We start from the raw sequence: 22828 nt of genomic DNA, 5'->3' as shown, positions 1-22828 counted from the left end.
TGAATAATTAACACGGTAACACAGGGAATGAGAAACACTGATGTTACACATTGCCAGACTTCACTAATCCCTGAGTCAGGCCCTATGAGTATTACCACTTTCCAGATGAGAAAACTGAGTCACAGTGAGATTAAGAGACTGTCCTGTCTCTTATGTAGCCAGTCACAGGGTGCAGTAGGGATTTATCAAGGCTTGCTGGGTCTAGGGCCGTTTTGGAGGGAGGCTGGGAGAGTTGGAATTTCCAGGATGTTCTGGGGACTCATAGGATGGGCCTAAGGCAGGGGCTCCTGCAGGTACGACCGGCTCTGGTCCAGTTTTGGCCAACAGGAGAAGACAGTGACCTCTCCTGGGACAAGGGCTTGTCTCTGGCTCCCTCATCTGGGAGGCTCAGCCTTGTGAAAACAAGAAATACAAGACTTGGGAACTAGACAAGTGGCTTCAGCCCTCACCGGCAGGAGACCAGAGGCAAGGGGAATTTGCTTCCTGTGGATGATGGTTTCTGAAACGGCAGACACTATAGGCTAAAACACAGAGTACTTCCAAGTGTCTACAAGAGGTGGCCCCCCAGTGGTGAGAAGGTCTGATGGGAAGCCCCATTTCCTCAGTGTGGCTCCTCTGGCCTTTCCTTGAACCTGGCCTTCCTGCCGCCCTCCCTCCCATGTCAGTGGCAGCTAGAGCCCCAGACTGCTCAGGCCCCAAACCTTGCAATCGTGGATTCGTGTTTTTCTCTTACATCCTGTCCATGAGTGAATCCTGCCGCCTTGCCTTCAGAACATATCCAAGAGCGACCCTATTGCGCAAGGCAGTCGCTTGCTTGCTTTCAAACCCACTGGCTAGGTAACAATGGGCCTTGAGGCTGGAACACTTCCTTACGAAGGAGATAAAGAGCCCGAACAGCCTCTGCTGACCTTGTCACCTCGTGTGGGAATATCTTCCCTTGTTTCAAGCCCAGGGTTCGCTCTTTTGTTCTGCTTATGCATGCGTGTCACCCGGCACCTGGCCAACCCCTCTGCTGTGTCTGTCCTCTGCAGGGAGGGGAGTGTCCTCCCGCTGTGGCAGGAGAAAGGCGAGAGTAAGCCAACTGGCCTGCGTCAGTTACTGCTGGCCACGGGGGACCGACACCCACCACCAAGGCGGGTCTGGTCTTTTCTCGGCGTGAGTAAAGCGTGGTCCAGCCAGTGCCTGACTGCATCGCTTTCCTTGGTGCTTCTGATCATTCTGACAGTGGGCAGCACTGCCTGATTTCCCTCCCTGGAACGGACCATTGGTGCATGGCGTTCTGCTCAACACGGCTTCTTGTCACCACCCCCATCTCTGCCTCCCAGCCCAAGCCACCAACATTGTCCTTTTAGAGTGTGAGTCAGACCGTGTCCCATTCTGCCCAAAGCCCTCCAGTGGCCCCCATCTCACTCAGGAAAAGCCAAAGTCCTCAAAATGACCTACTACCCCTTTGCTACCTGGTCCCTGCTGCCTTTCTGACCTCATTCCTTCTTCCCTCCCTTGGCTCCAGCCGCTCCGGCCCCCCACAGCGCCCAGAAACAGGCTGGGCAGGCACACACCTGTTCAAGCCTTCCTATGAGCTGTTCCCCTGCCTGGAACCTCTCATGCCAAATGGGATCTCCTGGTACTTGCGGATTTTTCCGCAATTCTGGTATCCCCAGCCGCTGGAAGACTTCTAGCTCCCATAGGCTCTTGGTTGCTTGTTGAATGAATGTTAGAATATGTTATGAGACCTGCTGTTTGGAAAGGGGGCACCCCACTGGTGGCCCTCACTGTCCCTGTGCCTCTGGTGGCACTCTTCTTGCAGGACAGCCCTCCAGCTCCTGAGGCCACTGGGAGGGGAGCCTGGTCAGGGAGCCAGAGTAGACTGGAAGGTTAAGACACTGTCCCCCCAACTCCGGAGCAACCCTTGGCCAATGACCAGAAAGCCCGGCTCCCTTGCTTTGCACCAAGCCAGACGCTGCATTCGGGGTCTGCTTCTGGGGTCCCCCTCCTAAGACAGGGTCCTTCCTCTGCCCCCTGTGAAGATCTGGGTCGGACTCGAGAGTCTGGGACTATGAGGAACTGGGGTCTCTGAATATACTCTTTCCTCTGTTTGACACAGGCTCTCTTAGCTGTCCCCCCACTGTGTCCCCCTCACTTTCCCATTCCCTTTGGAAATCTGCCAGTCACCACATACACACAGGACCATGCACAGTGCAAGCCTGCCATGTGCCAGGAGCTGGTATAAACCAGAGAACCGGAACTTGGGTTTTAATCCCATGCCCTTCAGGCCACACCTCTCCCCTGCCCAAGGCTGCCTCAACTATGAACTTGTCCACACTTCTGTATTTCACTACATACACACTCATGAACGACATATGGTATTGCTTGGAGGTTTTTAAATTCATGCCATCCTGCAATCTGTTTTGCTCACGATAGGGGGACCCATGACAACAGAAATAGGTCTGGTTTATTCCCGTGAACTGCTGAACCATATCCATACGATGAATGTACCACGGATGATCTATTCGTCCCCTTCTGACGGTGAAGCTGTTCCCAGCTTTTCTGCACCTGCCGCCACTCGGCATGGTTCAGAGCACGGGTCCCTTCCCAGAGGTTCCTTTCAGAGCTTGTGCCTCCTGACAGAGGACTCTTAACGTCTGTTCCCTGAGAGTAGGCACCAGAGTTCAGCCCTGCAGCCCTCGCTCCACAGCAGCACGTACCAGGCCCCGTTGGATGGATGGATACAGGAGGATGGTGGGGTTGTCCACAAGGCCTTGATCTCTTTGTGCCGGGGACAAGCTGGGATGGCCTGGGAGAGCCCAGGCCTGTGAGACCCAGAGGTCAACCCTCAGTCCAATCGATGTAGATGAGGACCCTGGCCACGGGACACTTGGGGCTTCTGGATGGGTGTCGGTCCCTGTCAGCCCTGATACCAAGACACGGGGTCTGCCAGGAAGAGGTCGCCCCTTGCTTACTGATCCCGCATCATTACAGGATCAAGGAGCAACCCACCAACTTTGCTGTGGCTCAGGGAGCTTTCCAAGGGCCAGGCACCGCTCACTTAATTTGAATCCTCACCCCCGGGGCAGGCATTAGCTGTTTTCCAGAAGACCCTGAGGTCAGAGACGTGAAGTTGCTCAAAGGCACACAGCCAGAAAGTGGCAGACAGGGACACAAACCAATACCCAAGTCACCTGATTCAGAGACATGGATGCCCACTGGCCACACCAAACAGAGCCCTCCTCTGCTGGGGCCTTGGCTAGACCAAAGCTGGGTCAGCAGCCCCTGCTTCCTCCTCCCACAACAGAACGGGCAGCTAAGCCCGGCTCCCTGCCGATTCAAAGGAGAAATCTTCTCAGGAATGGCAGGCCCAGGCCCCAGCCTGGCTGGGAGATGAACCATGGCTGAAAACACACTCAGCTACGGATTCCCAAATGGCTGTCGGAAGGGCAGCCGGGAGCCGTGGTGGGCCTCAGGTGCTGCAGACGCCCCCTGCCTCTGGCCCCAAGGTCCCCAAGCACCAAGTTACCAGGCAGTGAGAAGCACAGGGACCTCACTCCCATGCTGGACTGCTCCCAGGGCTGAGCATGACGCAAAGCTCTCAGAGCTTCTGTGGGCGAGGTCAACAAACCATGGGCAAGGCCTGGCTCATGCATGGTTGGACAGGGGCTGCACGTAGCCGCTAAGGGAGGTGAGGAAAGAGACCATGGTTGCCTCAGCCTCAGACCCCTGGGGTACCTTGAAGGGAGAGGAGGCCTCAGGGAGTCTGGGACAGGTGTGCACGGGGCTCCTGGCCACTCAGGGCACTTGACTGGGGGAGATGGGGAACAGGAGAACACAGTCCAAGAAAGGGGCCTGGGGGTCAGGAACATCTCCAGAATGCCATCCAAGGCACAAGGAGGACGACGCAGCCTGGGCCGTCTCTGGGGTCTGCTCCTCCGGCCCTTGAGATGGGGCCAAAGCGGACTGGCCTCAGTACCCTTGTGGGGAGTGAGCCCTGCCCTCCGAGCCTACAAAGGGGTCTGTGGGTGCCTCTGGTGAGTCAATTGTCTGGTAGTCACTGCGCTCCTGTGACGGTCCAAGGAAACCTGGGGATGGGAAAAACGAAGAGGGGAAAGAAAAAACGAAGAGTGAGGACTGAAGACGTCCTACTGAGTCCCAGCCAAGATCCACCTACCCCCCACCAGGAAGGCACTGGGACAGTGACGGGGCGAGCAGCACCCCCCAGCTTTTAAGAGGTGTTCAGCTAATCCTCCCATAACCCTCCAGAGTGGGTTGCCCCCACTTTACAGATGGGGAAACGGAGAGTCAAAGAGATGAACTGACTTGCCCTGAGCATGGAGCTTGAAGCGGAGGACCCTAAAATTCCAGCCAAGGAAGCACGAGCCCAAAGCCAGTGCTCTTGGCTATCACACTGGGGCCTTCCCCGAGCAGCACGCATCTGAGCAGAGGGACGCCCAGCCCTGGGCCCATAGGCTCCTCTCTCGGGCAGAGTGGATACTGTGTTACTGTATCCAGAAGGCTCAGAGCTGGCACAGTTGCAGAGCCCAGAGCGCTGGGCTGGAGGTGCAAGGTAGGGGGGAGGGCTCTAAGTGCTCACGCTTTTTGCTCCCCTCCCTGCCCTGCACACTTGACCTGGAACAAGTTCCAGGGGCTCTGGGTGCCAGCTCCCTCATCTGTCCAATGGGAGGAACGTTACTGGCCCCCCCTAACCCCAGGGCAGGCCAGGGCAATGCTCAGGTCAGCCCTGGGGAGGCCATAGGCCTGGCCCAGCTGTTTCCCTAGGCAGGTCATGGGCCCCTCGGGGCTCCTCTTCTTAGGAGGGAACAGTGGAAGACCACCCCCACCCCCTCCCCACCTCTCTGAAAGGAGATGAGCAGTATGTGAGAGAGAACAGGAAAATGGCCCAACACCACGAGAAGGGGTACAGCTCAAAGAGGGTGTGGGAGGGGCAGGGATGGGCCAGGCTGAAGTGACCGAAACGTCAGCAGGGAAAGCACCCACAGTTCAGGGCTAGCTCCGGCCGAGCCTCCGTGGCCCATGCCAGCAGCCACCCTCCCTCGGCCACCCAGACCCCTCACGGCAGGAGGGGAGGCTCTAGGCATGGGGCTGGCGGTTGCTGAGAGGAGGGGCTGGCCCCGCGGACGCCTACCAGCCTCAGGCTGCGGGCCGTCCAGAGCTGCCTCTGGTCCTGCCCCCAACTCTGCCCGGAGCCTGATGCCCGGGAAAGCCCGCAGCAGGCTGGGACAGGAGCACTGGGCTCCTGCAGCAGAGACTGGAGCTCGTACGCTCTCGAGCCTCGTGTTCAGTGCCAGCGCCAGGGCCCGCCCCTGTCCCCGCGCCTTGAGCCCTTGTCCCCCAGGGCGAGGTCAGCTCACTGGGGCAGGGGCTGTGGGTCAGACAAGACCGAGACAGGGGAGACGTGGGAGATGGCGCTGCCAGCACCTTGGCCGGCGAGAGGGCAGGGAGGGAGCTGGCCGGAGGTGGTGGCCTCACCAATATGGAGCAGGAGCTCACCCCCGCGCTCCCGGTACATGTGGTAGACGAAGCAGCAGGACAAGGGCTTGAGGAGCAGGCTGAGGATAGCCATGCCGGCACCAAAGCGCTCGGTGTCCGTGAAGCCGGCCTGCCGGTAGAAGACGCTGATGTGGACGATGTCCAGGAAGATGGTGGCCGCCAAGCCACCGAGAAACTGCAAGAGAGGTCAGGCGCAGGGCCCGGGGTGACCATGTGCCCTCAGGGTTTCCGAGCACCTTGACGCTGTGTCATGTGCTCAGGGCTCCCCGACCGCATACGCCTGGCCGGAAGCTCCGTTTGTGCCCCCCTGAGTCCTTGCGCGCTGCTGGAAAACAGATCAGCGAGCAGGCAGGACCCTGTGGGTGAGCCTGACCATGGACTACAGCACCCAGCACAGGGATGTGGGGACGCAGGTCTGGACCCAGCCTGTGGCCACGATGGGGCACAAGACTTGGTTCCAGAACCTCCGAAATGGAAGGTCCCTTGGAGTTCACCCAATCCGTCTGCACCACAGGGAACTCCCTTCTCAGTCACCCTGACAGGCCCGTGCTGGAGCGCTCGCCACCCCTCGGGGCCAGTGGGTGCTGGGAAGCTCCCCCGTGGCAGAGCTCAGCGGGGCTGTGTCCACTCTGACCTCACGAAGTGGAGGAGTTCCCTCTCGGAGGGGCTCCCAGCCACAACCTCCCCACTAAAAGAGGGCCCTGGAGGCGGGTTATCGGGGCCACGCTCCAGCGCCCCTGAGGAGTGGCCAAGCTGGGGCACCTGGGAGCTTCTCTCGGGGAAGGTGATGAGCAGACTCAGGGCTCTGGGAGCCAGGCAGGCTGAGAAGTGGGCCGGGCTAGTGGAGACACACCTGGCCTGGTAACTGGGGAGGGCTTCTTTACAAGGCTTTAGAAATGGAAAACAGGGGGTAGGGTGGGGGCCCCTTCCTTGGAAGAGACAGGATTGGCATGGGTGAGGGGGCAAGAGTGGGGGCCACGGACCACCCTGAAGCCGTCCTTGTGCTGCTTCCCCGCCTCACCAGACTTATGGCGTCTATGGAGTCCCGCTGAGCGATGGCCCACACGCCCACGGCCAGGATGGTGAGTTGGCCCAGGGATAGGGGCCCGAGAGCGTGATCAGCCCCTGTGGGAGGAAGCACCCAAGTGATGTCGGGTGACTGCCCCACAGCCGCACCTCCCTTCCCGCAGGCCACCTCCTTCCCGGTCCTGAGTCCCCGGCCCTCTGTGAAGAGGCCACAGGGCTCTTGCTCTCCTCCTCCTGAGCCGTGCACTGGAAACATCAGCAGAGCCCATGGCCGGACTTCCCAAATGGATCCCGAATCTGGCCATATCCCTTCAGCTCCAAAACGCCATCCTCCCTGGCCAGGATTTATCACCGTGGCCTCTCCCCACGGGTCTCTTTACTTCCACTCCTGCCCGTCCAGGCCCTTCTCTGAACAGCGAGGAGTAGTGTAAATCAGGTGATGTCACGCCTCGGCTAAGAGTCTCCCACAGTTTTCCTTCCCACTTGTAATAAAATACAGACTCTTCCCGTGGCTTGGGGAGCCCTTGGGCCCCGGCCCATGACACAGTCGCCCCCTTGTACGTCCTGGCCATGGCCCATGCGGCGTCCTCTACCCTGAACACTGGCCCCGTCGTGTTACTTTAGTCCCAGCCCCCATGTTAACTCGGAGACGCTTTCCCTGACCGCCTAATTTGAAATACCACCTTGTCACTTCCTAACACAGTGCCCACCCTATTCTGGTTTTTAGGGTATTGTTACCAACTACCAACTGGTAGGTTTACTTCTTTGTTCGTCAACCCAGTGAAAATATTGGCTAACACACAGGCCCCTAAAACTGTGCGGCACGGCTCTAGATGCTTTAAACGAACTCACTTATGTGCATTTATGGTAACAACTCTAGAAAGGAGCCATGGTTACTAGCCTCATCTTAAAGATGAGGAAACTAAGGCACAGAGAGATCAAGTAACTTGCCCCAGGCCACACAGCTTCTCAGGGGTGGAGCTGGGATTTGAACTCAGACGGCCTGGCTCCGGAGGCCGCGCCCTTACCCACAGTAGTCACGGGGCTGCCCTGGCATGCAGGGCGGCGCTTCATAAACTTAAATAGCTCTGAAGTGTACCCTTCAGAGAACGTGTGCAAAGCAGCGAAGTGTAGAACGTGACTCGGCTTAAGAGTCTTGAATAAGTCACCTGACTTTTTCGTTTTTAAGAAGCTAGTGCTGGGGGGCACCTGGGTGGCACAGCGGTTAAGCATCTGCCTTCGGCTCAGGGCGTGATCCTGGTGTTATGGGATCGAGCCCCACATCAGGCTCCTCCGCTATGAGCCTGCTTCTTCCTCTCCCACTCCCCCTGCTTGTGTTCCCTCTCTCGCTCGCTGTCTCTCTCTCTGTCAAATAAATAAATAAAATTTAAAAAAAAAAAAAAAAAAAGAAGCTAGTGCTGGAGCCCCAGCCCAGACCACAGCTCCGAATCTTGGGGAGTATGACTGAGAAATCCGGATTCTGACCTTGCTTCCCAAAGTCACTAGCCATGACTTTCACTGTCTGCGTTATTCACAACCATTTAACACATGGGGTGTACGTCAAGGTCTGCAAAAGGCACAGAGAAGCTCAACGGTTTCCAGTCCTGCTTCGGCAGAGAAATCCCCCCGGCAGCTCGACAGGTAAGACAGGACAGTAATAACGAAATCAGTCCTGCAACGCTCGAGCCTCCGTCTGTGCCAGGCCCCGGGGAGTGTTGGATGAACACAACACTCTTCTCCCACACGGCCTGAGGGGTGTGCCATCCTTATACCCATTTTACAGATGGAAACCAAGGCCCCAAGAAGTGGGCCACTTGCCTAAGGTAACCTGGCAGGACCATGGTGGAGCCAGGACCTGCCCGGGTCCATCTGAACCCTGAGTCTGCCACCGCTGGGCAGGAGTGTGATATAAGAATAAGGGTCCACCCCTCAGCAAGTGACCCCACCCTGTGTCTCGGGTCATAAAGTATCTACTTGCTGAGCCGTGAGCCAACCCACGGAAGGTGCTCAGCCCAGTGGCTGGCTCCTAGACACCCTCAGGAAATGTTAGTGGTTATTACATTTCTAAAACTGGGCTTTCACCTTCCAATGACCTTACAAGGTAAATGGGAGGATGAGTAATACCTTCATTTTACAGGTGAGAAAATGACTGGGAGTCTAAGTGACTGACCCAAGCTCACAGACACACAGAGCTTTAACTGGCATTCCCCCCACGGCTGCTTCCGGGAGTCCAGCAGGCAATGTGAGGCCGGCCCCCTGGCTTTAGCACCTCACACCTTCCAGATACAAAGGCCTTGGGGAGGGACCAGAGTCATGCCAAGCCCCCAAAGGGGCCTGGGCAATGTCTGGAGGAGGATCTGAGCTGTGGGCACTGCCCTGGGCCAGCCGCCTCCCCTGGGATGAAGACTTGAAGCTTCTAGTGGGGGGGAGTGATGGCAGACGCTTCTGGAAACTGCCTGCCCCTCAGACATTCTTGGGATGTGGGGAGCTTGCTGATGACATTCTTGACAGAAGTGCTATTTAGTTCTGGAACTGGCCAGGAGACACACGGACAAGACCCTGGAGGTATGGGGACCTAGATCCCGGGAGGCCGGTGGACACCTGCGGAGTCACTCACCAGGTCGTCAGCAGCCAGTGAACCAGCAGGATGGTCTGGGGAAGGAAAGAAAAGAACTATGAATGAGACCACCATCTGGGGAGGGGTGGGGAGAGCTTCTGGAGCCAGAAAACACAGGAAGCCCGTCTAGTACCTAACAGGACTTTACAAATACCTGTTAAAACAAAACAAAACAAAACAAAACAAAACAAAACAAAACACCAGCAACAGTGAGCGAAGCAGGGGTGGAGGAAGAGCGCAGGTCAGGCCCGGGGGAGCTGCCATGTCACTCCGCCCTACTCTCCTGGGGCAGCAGACACCCACACCCCCTCCTGCTTCGCAATCTGGTCTGGCTGGCATCAGAGGATATACCTAGACAGGAAATGGCTGGGGGGCAGCGTGGGACTCAAACGAAGCTGATTTCTTGGCACACCAGAGCTGGGGTACCGTGTGGGGCACAGGGGTTGTCTGCCACCTGCGTCCAAGGAGCGGGAAAGCACCTGGGGGCAGGAGAGGGTAGCAGGAGAGCAGGGGGAGAGGCAGGCCTTGAGGGCCTCAGCAAGGAGCATGGATTTTATCCTAAGCGCATGGAGGGAAGCCACCGAAGGCTCTTCTGCAAGCAAGGAACTTGGTAGGGTTTAAGAAAAAAAATCCCTCTGGCCTTTTTTCTAGATTTCTGCACCATTCCACCCCTTTCATTGTCCCTTATGTCCTTAAAATCACAGCCCCTCCTACTGGAACTTGTCCCTACTCACGGTAATCAAAAGGGCCCTGCTTGGAAAGCAAAGGAAGAAGGAAGGAGCCGATGCTATGGGGAGGGCAGGCTGGCTGTCAGCTGGAGCTCTGGAAGTAGGAGGGTGCTCTGTGCTAAGAGATATGCAGGGACCTGCCAGGCAAAAGGGGGAGCAATGGGGAGGCAGGACTCAGAGCCCAGGGGGAGGAGGGAGTGGACCTGAACCAGCAGGGGGCCAGGAGCCCCAAGTCAGGAGCTTCTATGGGGTCCCAGTGGTAGATGGGGGGACCTTGAAGGAGTTACTCAAGGAATTGGGGGGGGTCAAGTTGGGAGGGGAATGCCAAGAGCCCAGGGCGGGGCCCAGTGTACTGGCCTGACAGCGAGGGCAGAGACGGCAAAGGTGTGCAGTGAACGGCCCAGGCTTCCAGACCGGTGAAAGGGCAGAAGTGGGGGTTGCCACCCGCAAGAAAGAATGCTGGCTGTGGAGGGAAAAGCCCTTCGAGAAGAGTTACTATTTATCGCCTCGAGCCACCTTCTCTGGGCCTCACAAGAGCCTCTGGAATTGACACCATGATCATTCCCATTTTACAGATGGGAAAACTAGACTCCGAGGAAAATTGAGTGGATCCAGATTCCACCGACGGTAAGTGGTGGCTGTAAGTCTGGCTGCGGTGCTCCTGAACTTCACAGCAGGGGCCCGGGTTTCTTTCTGCGGAGGGGAGCCGCTGGAGCTTGTGACACTTTCTGCACGTGGGGGGAGCTGAAATCCGAAGCAGATGGCCGGGACGGTCCACCTGCACCCCCAGGGCCCAGTGCGAGTGAACCAAACGGGCTCTCGTGCGATGGCCCGAGAAAGTCGTTAGACTGGGAGAACAGCTCTGCAATGACCAATGCTCCTGACTTTACGGAGGGGCCGAGCCTCCGATAAAGCCACGTGTGTGCCACAGAAGGCGGCGCTACAAGGGAATCTGTGATTGGCTACCTTTGTTTGCTCTGGGCACTGCTCCACGTTCTGTGCGTGGACATGTGTAACCCTTACAGCCCCCCGAGGTGCCATTCACAGCTGAGGAATCTGAGGCTCTCAGGTGACTCGCCCACAGTCACACAGCTGCCCAGTGCTCACCTGACCGTGAGCCCGGTGTCGCCTGACCATTAGGTCTCTCTGGGCCTGGGCAGGGGTGCTCCTCCCGCTACAAAGACAGGGAAACCGAGGGGAGAGGAGGCTTAGTTTGCCATGGGTTTCTTTTCCCAGAGGCTTGAGAGACATGATCCAATGGTGCTAAGTTTCTCGAACATTTCACCCAACATCCCTGGCATCGCTTGGCACCTACCCTGGGGGCTCCGTGGTGAGCAGGGCAGCTGTGGCAGAACTTTACTGGAGTGGGGGACACCTGCTGATCAGATCACTGCCTTGGGGAGGAGGGGTCCAGTGAGACCTTCTTTCTGAGGGAGAATTATAGTAAAGGAAAAGGAGCCTCATTTTCAGTGGGGTGGGCTGGGGGAGTGGGGCGGTTAGGAGGCTTCTCTGAGGCAGTGACATTTAAGCCAAGGCAAAAACGGTGAGCAAGGGCTTAACTAGGGGCAGAGATCAAAGAAGAGCATTTCAAGCAGAAAGGGTAGCACCTGCAAAGGCTCTGTGGCAGAAGGAAGCATGGAACATTCTGGAAACTGAAAAGAAGCCAATGTGGCTGGACAGAAGACAGTGGAAGGCAGACAGGAAGCTGGGGGGTGGGCAGGGCTGGGCCTAGGGGTTGTGGGGAAGAATTCTGATCTTTATCTCAAGAGCCAACCACTATCCCCTCTGTCTTGACAGGAAACCCTGCCCACAGAGGAGAGAAGCCCTGCCTCAAAGGCCACATCATGTGACCAGACGCAGTGATCCTGGTGTCCAGCTTTCAGACTAAGAGAAGACACCGAGGAAGGGGAGGCAGCTCACGTGACCACCTTACTCCTGAAAATCAACACCTCAGCCTTCCCCACTGTCGGCTTCTATTCCAGAAATCGTCTTCAACACAGGGGTGCTTCTCAGCCCTGCAGAGCCCTGCTTGATGAAGGGGAGATGAAACGCTGAGACCCGGAAGCCAGCTGATACGCAGAAAGCCTGTGGGGAAATGGCTCCGTGTCACCTGTGAGACAAAGATTTTGCCAAGAGCCGGAAAGACCTGTAATACGCAGTGAGCACCTGCCCGAAGTCCAAAACTAAGCCATCTGTTTTGAGAAGAGGGCAACCTGGAAATACGGCGGACCCCTAAAGACATACCGTGTCCCCTCCGTGCGCCATCCCTTTTCTTTTATAAATAGTTAAGAAACTTAGCACCTTTTGGTCATGTCTCTTAAGCCCCTGGGAATAGAAACCCCCAGAAGACGAAGCCTCCTCTTCCTCAGTCTCCCCATCTCTGTAATGGGAGGGCACACCCACCCAGGCCTAAAGAGGCCTGATGCCCAGGAGAGCTCCAACCAGAAACGGAGCCAAATGGGCTCGGCTCTTCCCGAAATAGGAGGGAACAGTGACTCATCTCAGCACGAAGAACTGTCTGCCGGCTGCTGGGAAGGCTTTTGGTAACCAAGGGGACACCAGGGATTCTCAGGTACTGCCCGAGAGACTGCGGGACGAAGGCACTGGGCTCTGAGAACATGCCTGGGCAGCCCTTTCCGGCTGGGCAAGAGCAAAGGGAGACCAAAGCTCCCGGACTCTTCGGATAGCGCTTGGCGCCCGGTGGTGGTGGTGGGGGGGCTGCCTGGCTCTTCCCCAGAAGACTGGGGAGGGGAGGGCGGATGAGCCAAGGCAGCCAGGGGTCGTAGGACTCTGGACCGGAGGCCTGGGTTCTGGTCCAGGGGCCATATCCCTTTGTGTCTGTGCCCCAGGTTCGCTCTCTGGGAAATGGAGGCAATCCCTATCCCCCCCCCAATATGTCCCAGTGGGGTGCCTCAACCACAGAGAGACAGGCATCTGACAGCCCTGTATGAATCCACGTAACGACCGTAAGTACTGCATGGAACGGGCATCCTGTGTAACAGCGCCAACAACACACTGCCTGTAACCGATGAGGACCTGCCGGCCACGTGTCTGCACTGCCCTGAACACTCGGCCACCGTGCGCGGGGGAGTATTACTGTTCTTTTACTTACGAAGACACGGAGGCAGCGGGAGACTAAGTAATCGGCCCACACTGTGACACTTACAAACAAGAGCTCAGATGCAAGTGTCTGAANNNCGCTCTATCTGGTCTGACTTTTTCTGCGACTAAAAATGTAATGCCCCACCAACTCCTGGACCACTGGATCCTCTTCGCACCCTAGAAAGTAGGGTTTATTTTTATTTTCTTTTTATAGTGAGGAAACGGATACTCAGAGAGGTTAAGAGACCTGCTCAAGGTCACACAGCTAGTAAGTGGCAAAGTCTATGCTACACTGTCAGGATCTGGAAGAGCAAGGGAAGGGCGGATGGAAATGAGGAGGTTTAACCAGAAGGGAAGGCTAAGGGGAAGCCACGGGGTCATAGGGACCAGGACTTAGGCCCTTTGTTTGCCACTAGACGGCCCAGGGGTGAATGGGGTTGGGGCAGGGAGATACTTTCTAGACAGGTAGACAGACCTAAGGTCAACAGACAGATCAATATTGGGAATAGAGTTCTATTAGCCCTGCGTAAACACTCAGCAGCCGTTACATGAGGCAGTAAGATCCCCAAGGCTGGCTGAGGCTGAGAGACCTACGTCAGGAATGCCATCTCGGGGACGCAGAGCCAGGCAGTGGTTAACTGCGTGGGCCGTGAAGCCAGATACGCGGATCTGATCCTATGGAGCTGGGCCTCCATGACGTGGAAGCTGTGTGATCTTGGCTAAGTCACCTGACCTCTCGGAACTGCTGTTTGCTCTTCTGTCAAGTAGGGACCATCACGCCTATGTCACGGGGTGGTTCTGCGGATCTACAGTGGTACAGGGAGGCGGAGAGGCGTGTGAAACACAACACAGTACCCACCAGGTAGTCAGCCCTCAGTGCGTGGCCATTCTCATTGCTACCATACCTTAACCCTAATGCTACACTAGTCCCTGGACCCGCCTCCCGTGGCCCTTCCTCAGGAGACCTCCTGAACCCAAGTCTACTCCTTTCTAAGCTTGTCACAATGCCATTTCTCCAGCTCAGGACTTGCCTCATGGATGGGACTCGGTTAGGGAAGACCCTTTATGTGAAGGGCCTGGGGCAGCCGTTTCTTTCCCCTGGCACCACTGACCACTCTGGCGGGGCTGGGCACGGGCAGGATTCAACCAAATGCCATGGAATATATGAAATGAGGGAATGCAGGTCCACAGGGGTGCATTCTCGCAGCTCCCGAGGGGCCCGATCTCAGAACATCCCACTTAAGTGCCTACAAGCAAGGAGTCGACGGCCGCCCTCCCTGGGGTGGCCAGATTTAACAACAACAACAACAACAAAAATACAGAAAGCCCAGTTAGTTTTGAATTTTGATTAATAAGCCCTTTGTTAGTATGATCCAAATATTGCCCAGGATATACTTAAGCTAAAAAATTATTCACTGTTGATCTGAAATTCAACTTCAACAGGATGTCCTGTATGTTCCCTGGCAACCTTGGCCCCTCGGGGCCTCCCAGCACTTCCTTGTCTCTGACTGGTAGCAGCTAAGATATTTGGAAACACGGGGTCCTGTTTTCTGAACCAAGGGAAGGGCCCCCCATTTCACTCTGGGGCAGAGAACACCAGCACAGCTCATTCCTGTGGGCGTGCTCGGCCTGTCAGGCCCATAAAGTTGCTCAAAAATAAATAAATAAATAAATAAATAAATAAATAAATAAGTAAGTAAGTAAGTAAGTAAGTAAATAAATAAATAAATAAATGCCCCCAAACAGACTAAGCCCTCTTGGGATAGAAACCGTCAAGGCCAAGTCAGCCCTAACTGGTGGCCAGGAAAGCGCATGGCTTTGAAGTCTGACCCCAGTGGGTTCAGAGCTTGACTCTGCCACTTAATCCCTGTGGGACTTTGGCAAGTTACTATCTGACGTGAGCTGAAGTTTGCTCATGTGTAAAAAAGGTGACAGTATCAGCTTTCTCAGAAGGTGGCTATGATCAAATGAACCACCTGGCATGCCACAGATGCTCCAGGAACGAAGGCTCCTGCCCTCTCCATTCCTGCAGCTCTGCCCCTCACCCGATGTGCTCTTAGCAATGATTTTAGGCAAATCTCTCATGAGAGAAAAGGCAGTGGGCACGGACTCCACGCTGCCTGGAACACTGAATGTTGATACGAACAAACCTCGGTTGCCCTACTGTAAACCTCACTGGCTGGAAGCATCTGGGAGGGAAACGAGAGGAAGGGAAATCCGCCTCGGTGAGGTCATAACGTAGACCCCATCTAATAATCCAAATACGGATTATGTGTTGTTTTGCGGTCCTCTCTTAGATTCCCTCAGGGCTGACACCACGTGTGCGAAATGCTTTGTCACTGGTGCATAAAAGGGCGTTCCTGGATATAGTCTCAAGGGGGACAGCACCGAGACCCCAAATGGCAGGTTTGGGCCAACGTTCCCACCTTCCTGCCCAAAGCGAAAGGCCCCAGCCTCTCTGTGGCCAGCGCTGCCCAGAAGCAGAGCCCGCTGGCCGGGCCGGGGGCGGGGACAAAATGAAGAAGCCGCTGGCATCTGAAGGAGTTGAGGACCTGCCACAGGAAATGAAGACACCCCAGGAAGCGTCGCAGTGTCTTCCTAAGGGCACAAAGTTGGGGTTTTCTGCTTCTAAGTAACTTCTATCGGAGTTCCTGTTTCTTATGAATTAAGGACGCTGGATTTATAAGCTTTGGAAACCACTGGTCTGGGAATTTCGGGTTTTCTTAATCTGCTGAAGCCAGCGAAGCAGCGGGGTTGGTGCTGGGCGTGCAGGTGAAAGGTCTAGCCCCCTCTCTCGGCGACGGGCAGGTGTCCGCCGCCGAGACCCCTCCGGCTCTTAGGGCCCGCCCCCACGCCGCGGCTCCCTCCCTCCCTCTCTCCCTCCCTCCAGGGGAATTCTGGGCGTGCAGGCCGTGGCGATCCTCAAGCGCCCGGTGCTCGCGGCCGGAGACGCCGAGGCTGGAAAGGGGAACGGGCGGCCCTTTCCCTCCGCTACCGCCTCCAGCTCCCCCGAGGTCTTCCCCGCTGGCCCTTCCCTGGATCTCGCTCCCTGCTACGGCCGGTCCGCTCACCTCCTTCCCACCTGGGGTCCACGCTCTCGCTGTCTCCCTACCACCCCCTCCTGCCCCGAGCTCTCGATCCTCTCACTTCTGAAATCCTTCTTGAAAAAAGCAAACGCCCCACACACTCTGGGGGACCCGCCCGCGCCCCGCCCTGCCCGTCGCCACCTTCAGGTTCACGGTAGGCAGCTCCATCCCGACCCCGGCAGAGGGCACCTGCGCGGCAGCCGCGGGGGCTCCTGGGCTCGGAACTCGGGAAACAAACTTGCCGGGCCCCGCCCCGCCCGCGGCGGCCGCTCGGACTCCAGCGCCACTCCAGGCCACGTGAGGCGGGTCACGTGACCCCGGTCGGGTTGCTAGGAGACGGCGTCCGGCCGCTCGCGCCCTCCTCCGGGTTTCTAGCTGCCGCCGCCTCCCACGCAGTTCCGGCAGGCTGTTGGAGAATATTGGGATTTGTGTCGCAAAGGGCGCAGTATCTTGCCTGGTTAGTATCACAGCAGATGGATTGATGAGACCACCTGCAGCCGAAGAACTTGGGGGAACGTCCAGGTGCCAACAGCTGATGTCCCATCCCTCTCTCCTCCCTTCTTCCTCGCGTCTATGTGGAGACGTTGACAGTACCTACCTCTTAGGATCCTTGTGGGGTTAGATGAACTCATTCATGTTGATGATGAAAAAATTATTCTGACACTTGCTGGAGCGGTAGGGGAGACTTTATTCAAGACTGTTGCCGTAGGGGTATTGCAGTAGGGGAAGAGTGAGGAAGCTTGCTCCCCAGGACAGCCAGGACAGGCTCAGAGGGAGGGGGTCAGTGGATGGAAAATACCAAGAGGAGACATAAAGGGTAGGGAGATTCTTGCTAAACTGACCCAACAGGATTCTTGCTAAAGGCGCGCCAGGACTTAGACACCAAAGATGGGGGATGGGGAACTTGATCAGACAGGGAGGGTGACCCGATATCAAGGGTGGGGGGATTCCCACGCAACTGACTTAGTGGGATTCTTGCTAAAACTGGATCCTGCAGTCCCAGCAAGGACAGGCTGGACAGAGAAGGCCATGCCTAGTCTAGAAGAGGGCTCAGAGAAACCTAACTAAAATTTGGTCAAGGATAGTGTCTTTGTCAAGGTGAAGTGCCTAGAACAGTACCTGCCACTTAGTAAGTGAGCAGTCTGTATACCAAAAACTTTAGGAAAATCTAGCTGGAAAACCAGCAGAAAACCTATAGGGCATACCTGTCTCCAGAAGGAAGAAGACTGGAGAACAAAAAGATTTTTATCTAAACACTGTGTGCCCCTCAATTGTAAATGGGAAGAATTGAGGAAAGAAAGGGCTGTCTAACTTGCATCTCTCTTAGACTGTTGACTACCCTCTCCCTACCCCAAACAGAATTCCCACTCCCTCACCCAACCCCACCCCACCCCACCCTATCCCATCCTTCACCCATAACCAGATAAAATTTTCATTTGGAGAACACCAGCTTTTATTATAGTCACTTGGGGTGAGCACCCCATTAGGGTTGGTCTGAGTGGTTGCTCTTGTTTCGGGGAGGGAGAAACCACGTGGGAGGCTGTGAAACTGGCTGGGATTCGGGGTCAGGAATGGGAAGGTCCTGAGATCTTATCAAGACAGGTACTCTCTCCAGACACAAAGAAAGGGGGACTTTTGCAGGGCTTCAGGGCCCACTGGCCTAATTTGATGTCCCGTTTGGAGATACAGTCCTCCATCCCAGGGGACAGAGTACCCCAACACCTGCCACTGGGATCTTGAGCTGGGAAACGGCTATACCTAGTTGAATTTTTGCGGAGTTAGCACACAAGGGAAGAGGCATTTGAATCCTGGCTTTGCCACTTACTGGTTGAACTTGGGCAAGTTGGTTTGCCTCTCTTGTGCTTTAGTTTTTTCATATGTAAGATGAGGATAATAATAGTTGTCTTCCTTAAAGGGTTGTTAGGATTTGTTAATACACAAAAACCATTTAAAACAGGGCCTGGCAGATAGTAAGCGCTAAATCGGGATTGGCTACTATTGTTATTAAGCATTAGTTAATTATTGGTTATGTGACACCTAGAAGAGAGTAATTCCTCAATAAGTGGTGGATATTATAACATTATATTATTATTTATCAATTCTCTTTTTTATTTATTTAAAAAGATTTATTTATTTATTTATTTATTTGAGATAGAGTGAGAGAGAGCACGTGCTCGCATGAGTGGGGGGGCGCTCGCATGAGGGGGCGTGCGGAGGGGGGATGAGGAGAGGGGCAGAGAGTGAGGGAGAAGCAGGCTTCTCCACTGAGCAGGGAGCCCGATGCGGGCTCGATCCAAGGACCTAGGATCATGACCTGAGCTGAAGGCAGCCGCTTAACCCACTGAGCCACCCAGGCGCCCCCCCTTTCTCTCTCTCTCTCTCTCTCTCTTTTTTTTTTAAGATTTTATTTATATATTTGACAGAGAGAAAGCACAAGAGAGCAGGAGCAGGGGGAGAGGCAAAGGGAGAGGGAGAAGCAGGCTGCCCCCTGAGTGGGGGAGCCTGAGGCAGGGCTCCATCCCAGGACCCTGGGATCGTGACCTAAGCCGAAGGCAGACACTCAACCGACAAGCCACCCAGGCATATCTATCAATTCTCTTCTCAGAAATAGTTGCCGTCCCCCTCAGATCCTAGAGGTGTTTCATCCAAGCCTATAGGTGTGTAATAAGACCCCACGATCCCCTTAGAAGGAGAAAATGCAAAACAAGCAAGTCCTAGATTAAGGCTGACATTTAATTAAGTACTTAATTTGTGGTAGACAGTGTGAAAAATGTCTGTAGTAAATTCTCAGTAGCAAATTCTCACAGCAACCCCCTGGTGTAGGTACTGTCCTCATCCTTATTTACAGTAAGATGACTGAGGTTAAGAGAAGTTGGAAGAATTGCCCAAGTCACTGGTTGGTATGAAACTGGGCTGGGGACCCAGGAGGTCTGGCTCGGGGACCTTGACATTTGCCCCTCAGCTCCACTGCCTCCAGCTCAGGAAAATGTAACCCAGGCTGGGATGCAAAGCATGGAGCGAGGCAAGGAGGGGAAGACAGACTGCGGAGGAAGCACAAGGCCGGGTCTGTGAAATGTCCCTGCTGCTCACACAGTGACCCTGCATTCATCCTGACCAGCTGGGGCGGGAGGCATGGGGGAGGGGGCACAAGACCCAGCTGGCTGGGGTTGGGGGGTAGCTCACAGGAACAAAGGAAAGTGACTATTCTCAAAGGAGCCGGAGTTTCTGCCATGACCCAGTCCTGACTATGCAAGGACATATGGGCCACCACAAAGCATATTCCACAATGCTTTGGAGTCATAGTTTTAACGAGCACATTTCTGGAATTCAAGTTTAAATTTTTCATGTCCCTCACCAATCCTGTTTGCCTCAACCAAGTTTTATTTTTGTACCTTCAATACATAAAGACGTGCAGAATAGATTGATTCATTCATTCATTCATTCATTCATTCAGGGGATAGTCACTGAACACCTATTTGGGTAGGTGTCGAGGAGTAGAATGATTGGATCATACAGCAGGTGTCTATTTACCTTTTGAAGAAAATGCCAAACTGGGATGCCTAGGTGGCTCAGTTGGTTACGTGTCTGCCTTCGGCTCAGGTCGTGATCCCAGGGTCCTGGGATGGAGCCCTGCATCAGGTTCCCTGCTCAGCGGGAAGCCTGCTTCTCCCTCTCCCACTCTCCCTACTCCTACTTTGTTAGTGGAGAAATTGTTACAGTTTGAATGACTTAGCCAAAGTCACAACGAGCAAAGATTCCACGGGAGCCGTGTAAATAAAACGTGCACACCCCCTCGAAGTCTGCCCATGGGTCCCAAGGATTTGGTGTCAGGCACAAGCCCTTTCCGCGGGGCCAGAGATGCAGATGGGCGTAGCATACTCCTAGAATAATGGGGAACTCAGTAAGCAGATCCACCAGAAATAGTCAGTAGTAATCACTGGTTTTTAAACAGGCTTTCCTCAAATTCACTTGTGTAGTATGGGATGGGAAACAATGAAATCTCTTGAGAATGCTTGGAGGGGTGATGCTGCTACATTAGAGGCATTGCAACTGGGTACCCCAGAGGTCACTGTCCCTCTGATGTGGGAAACAGAGGCAAAAGAAAAACTTCCTTACTACCTTTAGCCCACCAACAAGTCCTTGAAACAGGGTGACGTTCCTCTAGGAACTCAGCAGGCTCAATGTTAATACTTTGCTAAGGGTAAAAGGCAATCTTAGCCCGACCCCCAGGATCCTGTAAGTCTACTTTAACATATAAAAATTCTTTTGGAAACTTACTTTATTTCTACCCCTGAAGATACATGTTGACAATCATCCCCAAGCATAGGACCCACCGATACACATCTGAAGGGTCTCATGACTGAGTTTTTACTAAACAGGAATAAATGACCTTTTCCTAACAACAGCTAGCCCCCTCAGGATCCTGGAAACCTTGCTTCCAAAAATTCCTTAGAGACTTATGCTCTCCCTAACCTCCTCCCAACTTGAAAGTATATCATGAGCCACTCCTCATGACCCCAGTGCAGCTCTTTCTGCCCACGTGCCCTGTCCCCATACTTTAATAAAACCGCCTTTTTGCATCAAAGATGTCTCAAGAATTCTTTCTCAGCCGTTGGCTTCGAACCCTAATGTTCTTTCCTACATCACCCGGGCACTGTCCAGATGGCGTAGGGGAGCACAGGGCTAAGCCCCGTGATGTAGAATCCTTTTCCACGGTGTTGGAGATGAAGCCGGGTCTTGAGTCTGTACCAGCATATTCCTGTGGCTTCTCAGAGCCCTGTGGTTGATGCCGGAGGGGAAAAACCATGCAGGCAACATCCAAAAAGAAAAAAAAAAGAACAAAAAATAGAAAGGCTCCGTTCCCACTGTCTTTCTGCTGGGCCCCATTTATTCCTATTCTATACTTTGCCTCTGAATAAACCAAAAAAGCTTTATTCCCACTTCCAGGGGAAGCAAAAAAGTTAAGTATTCTCTGAGTTTTGTCCTAAGCCCCAAACACCTGATAACACCTAAGACGAGCCAGATCCCAAACACATTGCAGGATCCAGCTTCCAGCAGACCTTGGCTGATGCTGGCATCAATACCCCTCCCTCTGATGACTTATAAGATAATACCTGTTATTCACCATCACCGTCTTTGATCCGACCCTACCCTGGATTCCAGAAGGAACATGCACCCTAGACTCCTTTCCAGTGGAAACCCCTAGCCCCAGCTGACGACAAGACTCATTCTCCTTTCCGGGTCTCCCAGACACTGTCTGCTATACGCTGTCACTCACGCTATTCGTTAAACTCTTCTGTCACTTCCTCTGGCACACATTTTCTTTTCATCCTGCGCAAGGCCAAGGACCCTCTTGGCGGGTCCTGCAGGACCCCCACTCTGGGGTCTTCAGACGTGGCCCACCTGCAGCACAAACACGGTCTCATCTCTTTCCCGTGCTTGCTGGTGTCCTTTGGGTAAAGGTGTGTTTTTGGATCTCCGCCTTGCCTCCTCCTAGCAAAGCGGATTTGGTCAAATTAGGGAGCCACACCAAGCCCCGGGTGACTGCAGGGGTCACGTGAGATGGTTTACATAGCATGCTTGGCCCAGCTCCTGGCACTTCATAAATGCTCGGTAAGCAAATAGCTCCCTGCTGCTATTAAAAAGCAAAAAAACAAAAACAAAAACAAAAAACCAAAAAACCAAAACCAAAACCAAACAAAAAAACCAAACCAACGAAACAAACAAAAACCCCAGCAGGTCCTGGCCCACGGTAAATGCAATGCTCGTTGAAAGGAGGCACCAGGGAAGACCCCTTTGATGGAGGGAAGATGCCCTTCCCCCCTTTCCTATTAGCAGAGACTCCGCAGTTCAGCCTTCAGCCCACCTCCCCAACTTCAACACCCTGCCCCCAGCACTGGCACTTTGCCTCTATGTCCTTTCATCTGTCACTTAATCCCTCCAAATTTTTCTCTGCCTCTTGACAATGAGGACAGCGATAACCAGTCCCCGGGGGCGGGGGCGCTGCGTGAGGCACAAAGGAGGCACCGAATATGGAAAGGTTTTGAGATGCTTTCCCACCCACCAACCCACCGACCTTTGGTTCTCAACGCACTGGAGGCCCGCAATTGCGATGGGGCCCAGCCTCTTCCTTTCCAAGTGGGTAAATCAACCTGGAAGAACGAGAGCAGACAGAGAACATCTCCAAACACTGTCGGAAAGTCACACGCGCCGGTCAGAAAGCAGGACCGTCGGCAAGAAGCACATCAGAGAAGGGCATGGAAGCAGAGCCGTGGCCCCTGGTGGCACAGGGGTTGTTTCTGGGGTTTGATCTGGAGACGTATTTGCGTCAGTCCTCCACTGTTTGTGTCAGCTTGTCTCAAGCACACTGGCTCTGTGTTTCTTGGTCTAAGGTCTGGTGGGTGAGGGAAGGCCTGCGAGTTTTGTTGGTCGGTGTTGGCCTTTGGGTTTGTGGCTGTGCTCTTTCTCTTTCCAAAGGCCGGCTGCCCTGAGCAGACAGCAGGGCACGGGGGCAGGAGCTGATGGAACCGAGTGGAACCCTGCAGAACTGGGGTTGGGGTGACTCTCTTGGGCTCCCAGGCTTCATTCCCTGTCCTTTGGCCCAGTCCCTGGTGAATGCCAAGGTACTGAACGTATCAAACGCTGTCATGACTCGACAGGAAAATCACCGTGTCCATAGCACCATTCACTCAGAGCCGGGAAAGGGACACCATCCTGGGGCAGCTGGGCCCAGAGGGAGTCGGGGTGGACGATCTGCTCCTTCTCTT

At 54.7% G+C, this 22828-nt stretch overlaps 1 protein-coding gene and 1 non-coding gene across 2 annotated transcripts in view; one reads left to right on the top strand and one right to left on the bottom strand.

Moving 5' to 3' along the window:
• Nucleotides 1–2364: 2364 nt before the first annotated feature.
• The window catches only part of LOC103666651 (angiotensin II receptor associated protein), a 28546-nt gene continuing 8082 nt past the window's right edge, over nucleotides 2365–22828 (bottom strand). Inside the window, exons 2-5 of the mRNA XM_040645542.1 lie at nucleotides 16203–16347; nucleotides 9146–9180; nucleotides 5482–5677; nucleotides 2365–4073 (exon numbers count right to left, since the gene is read on the bottom strand). Of these exons, the coding sequence (XP_040501476.1) occupies nucleotides 3958–4073; nucleotides 5482–5677; nucleotides 9146–9180; nucleotides 16203–16347 (492 nt within the window). The 3' untranslated portion in view covers nucleotides 2365–3957. The remainder of the gene's footprint in view (nucleotides 4074–5481; nucleotides 5678–9145; nucleotides 9181–16202; nucleotides 16348–22828) is intronic.
• LOC121099851 lies at nucleotides 20699–20881 on the top strand. The gene has a single exon (XR_005831592.1). It is a non-coding gene; the product is annotated as a small nucleolar RNA SNORA73 family (small nucleolar RNA).

This window comes from Ursus maritimus, unplaced genomic scaffold (genome assembly GCF_017311325.1).
Source record: "Ursus maritimus isolate PB19 unplaced genomic scaffold, ASM1731132v1 scaffold_32, whole genome shotgun sequence".
Lineage (NCBI taxonomy): Eukaryota > Metazoa > Chordata > Mammalia > Carnivora > Ursidae > Ursus > Ursus maritimus.
Note: the sequence above shows the minus strand (reverse complement) of the source record. Positions and strands in the feature narration are given on the sequence as shown.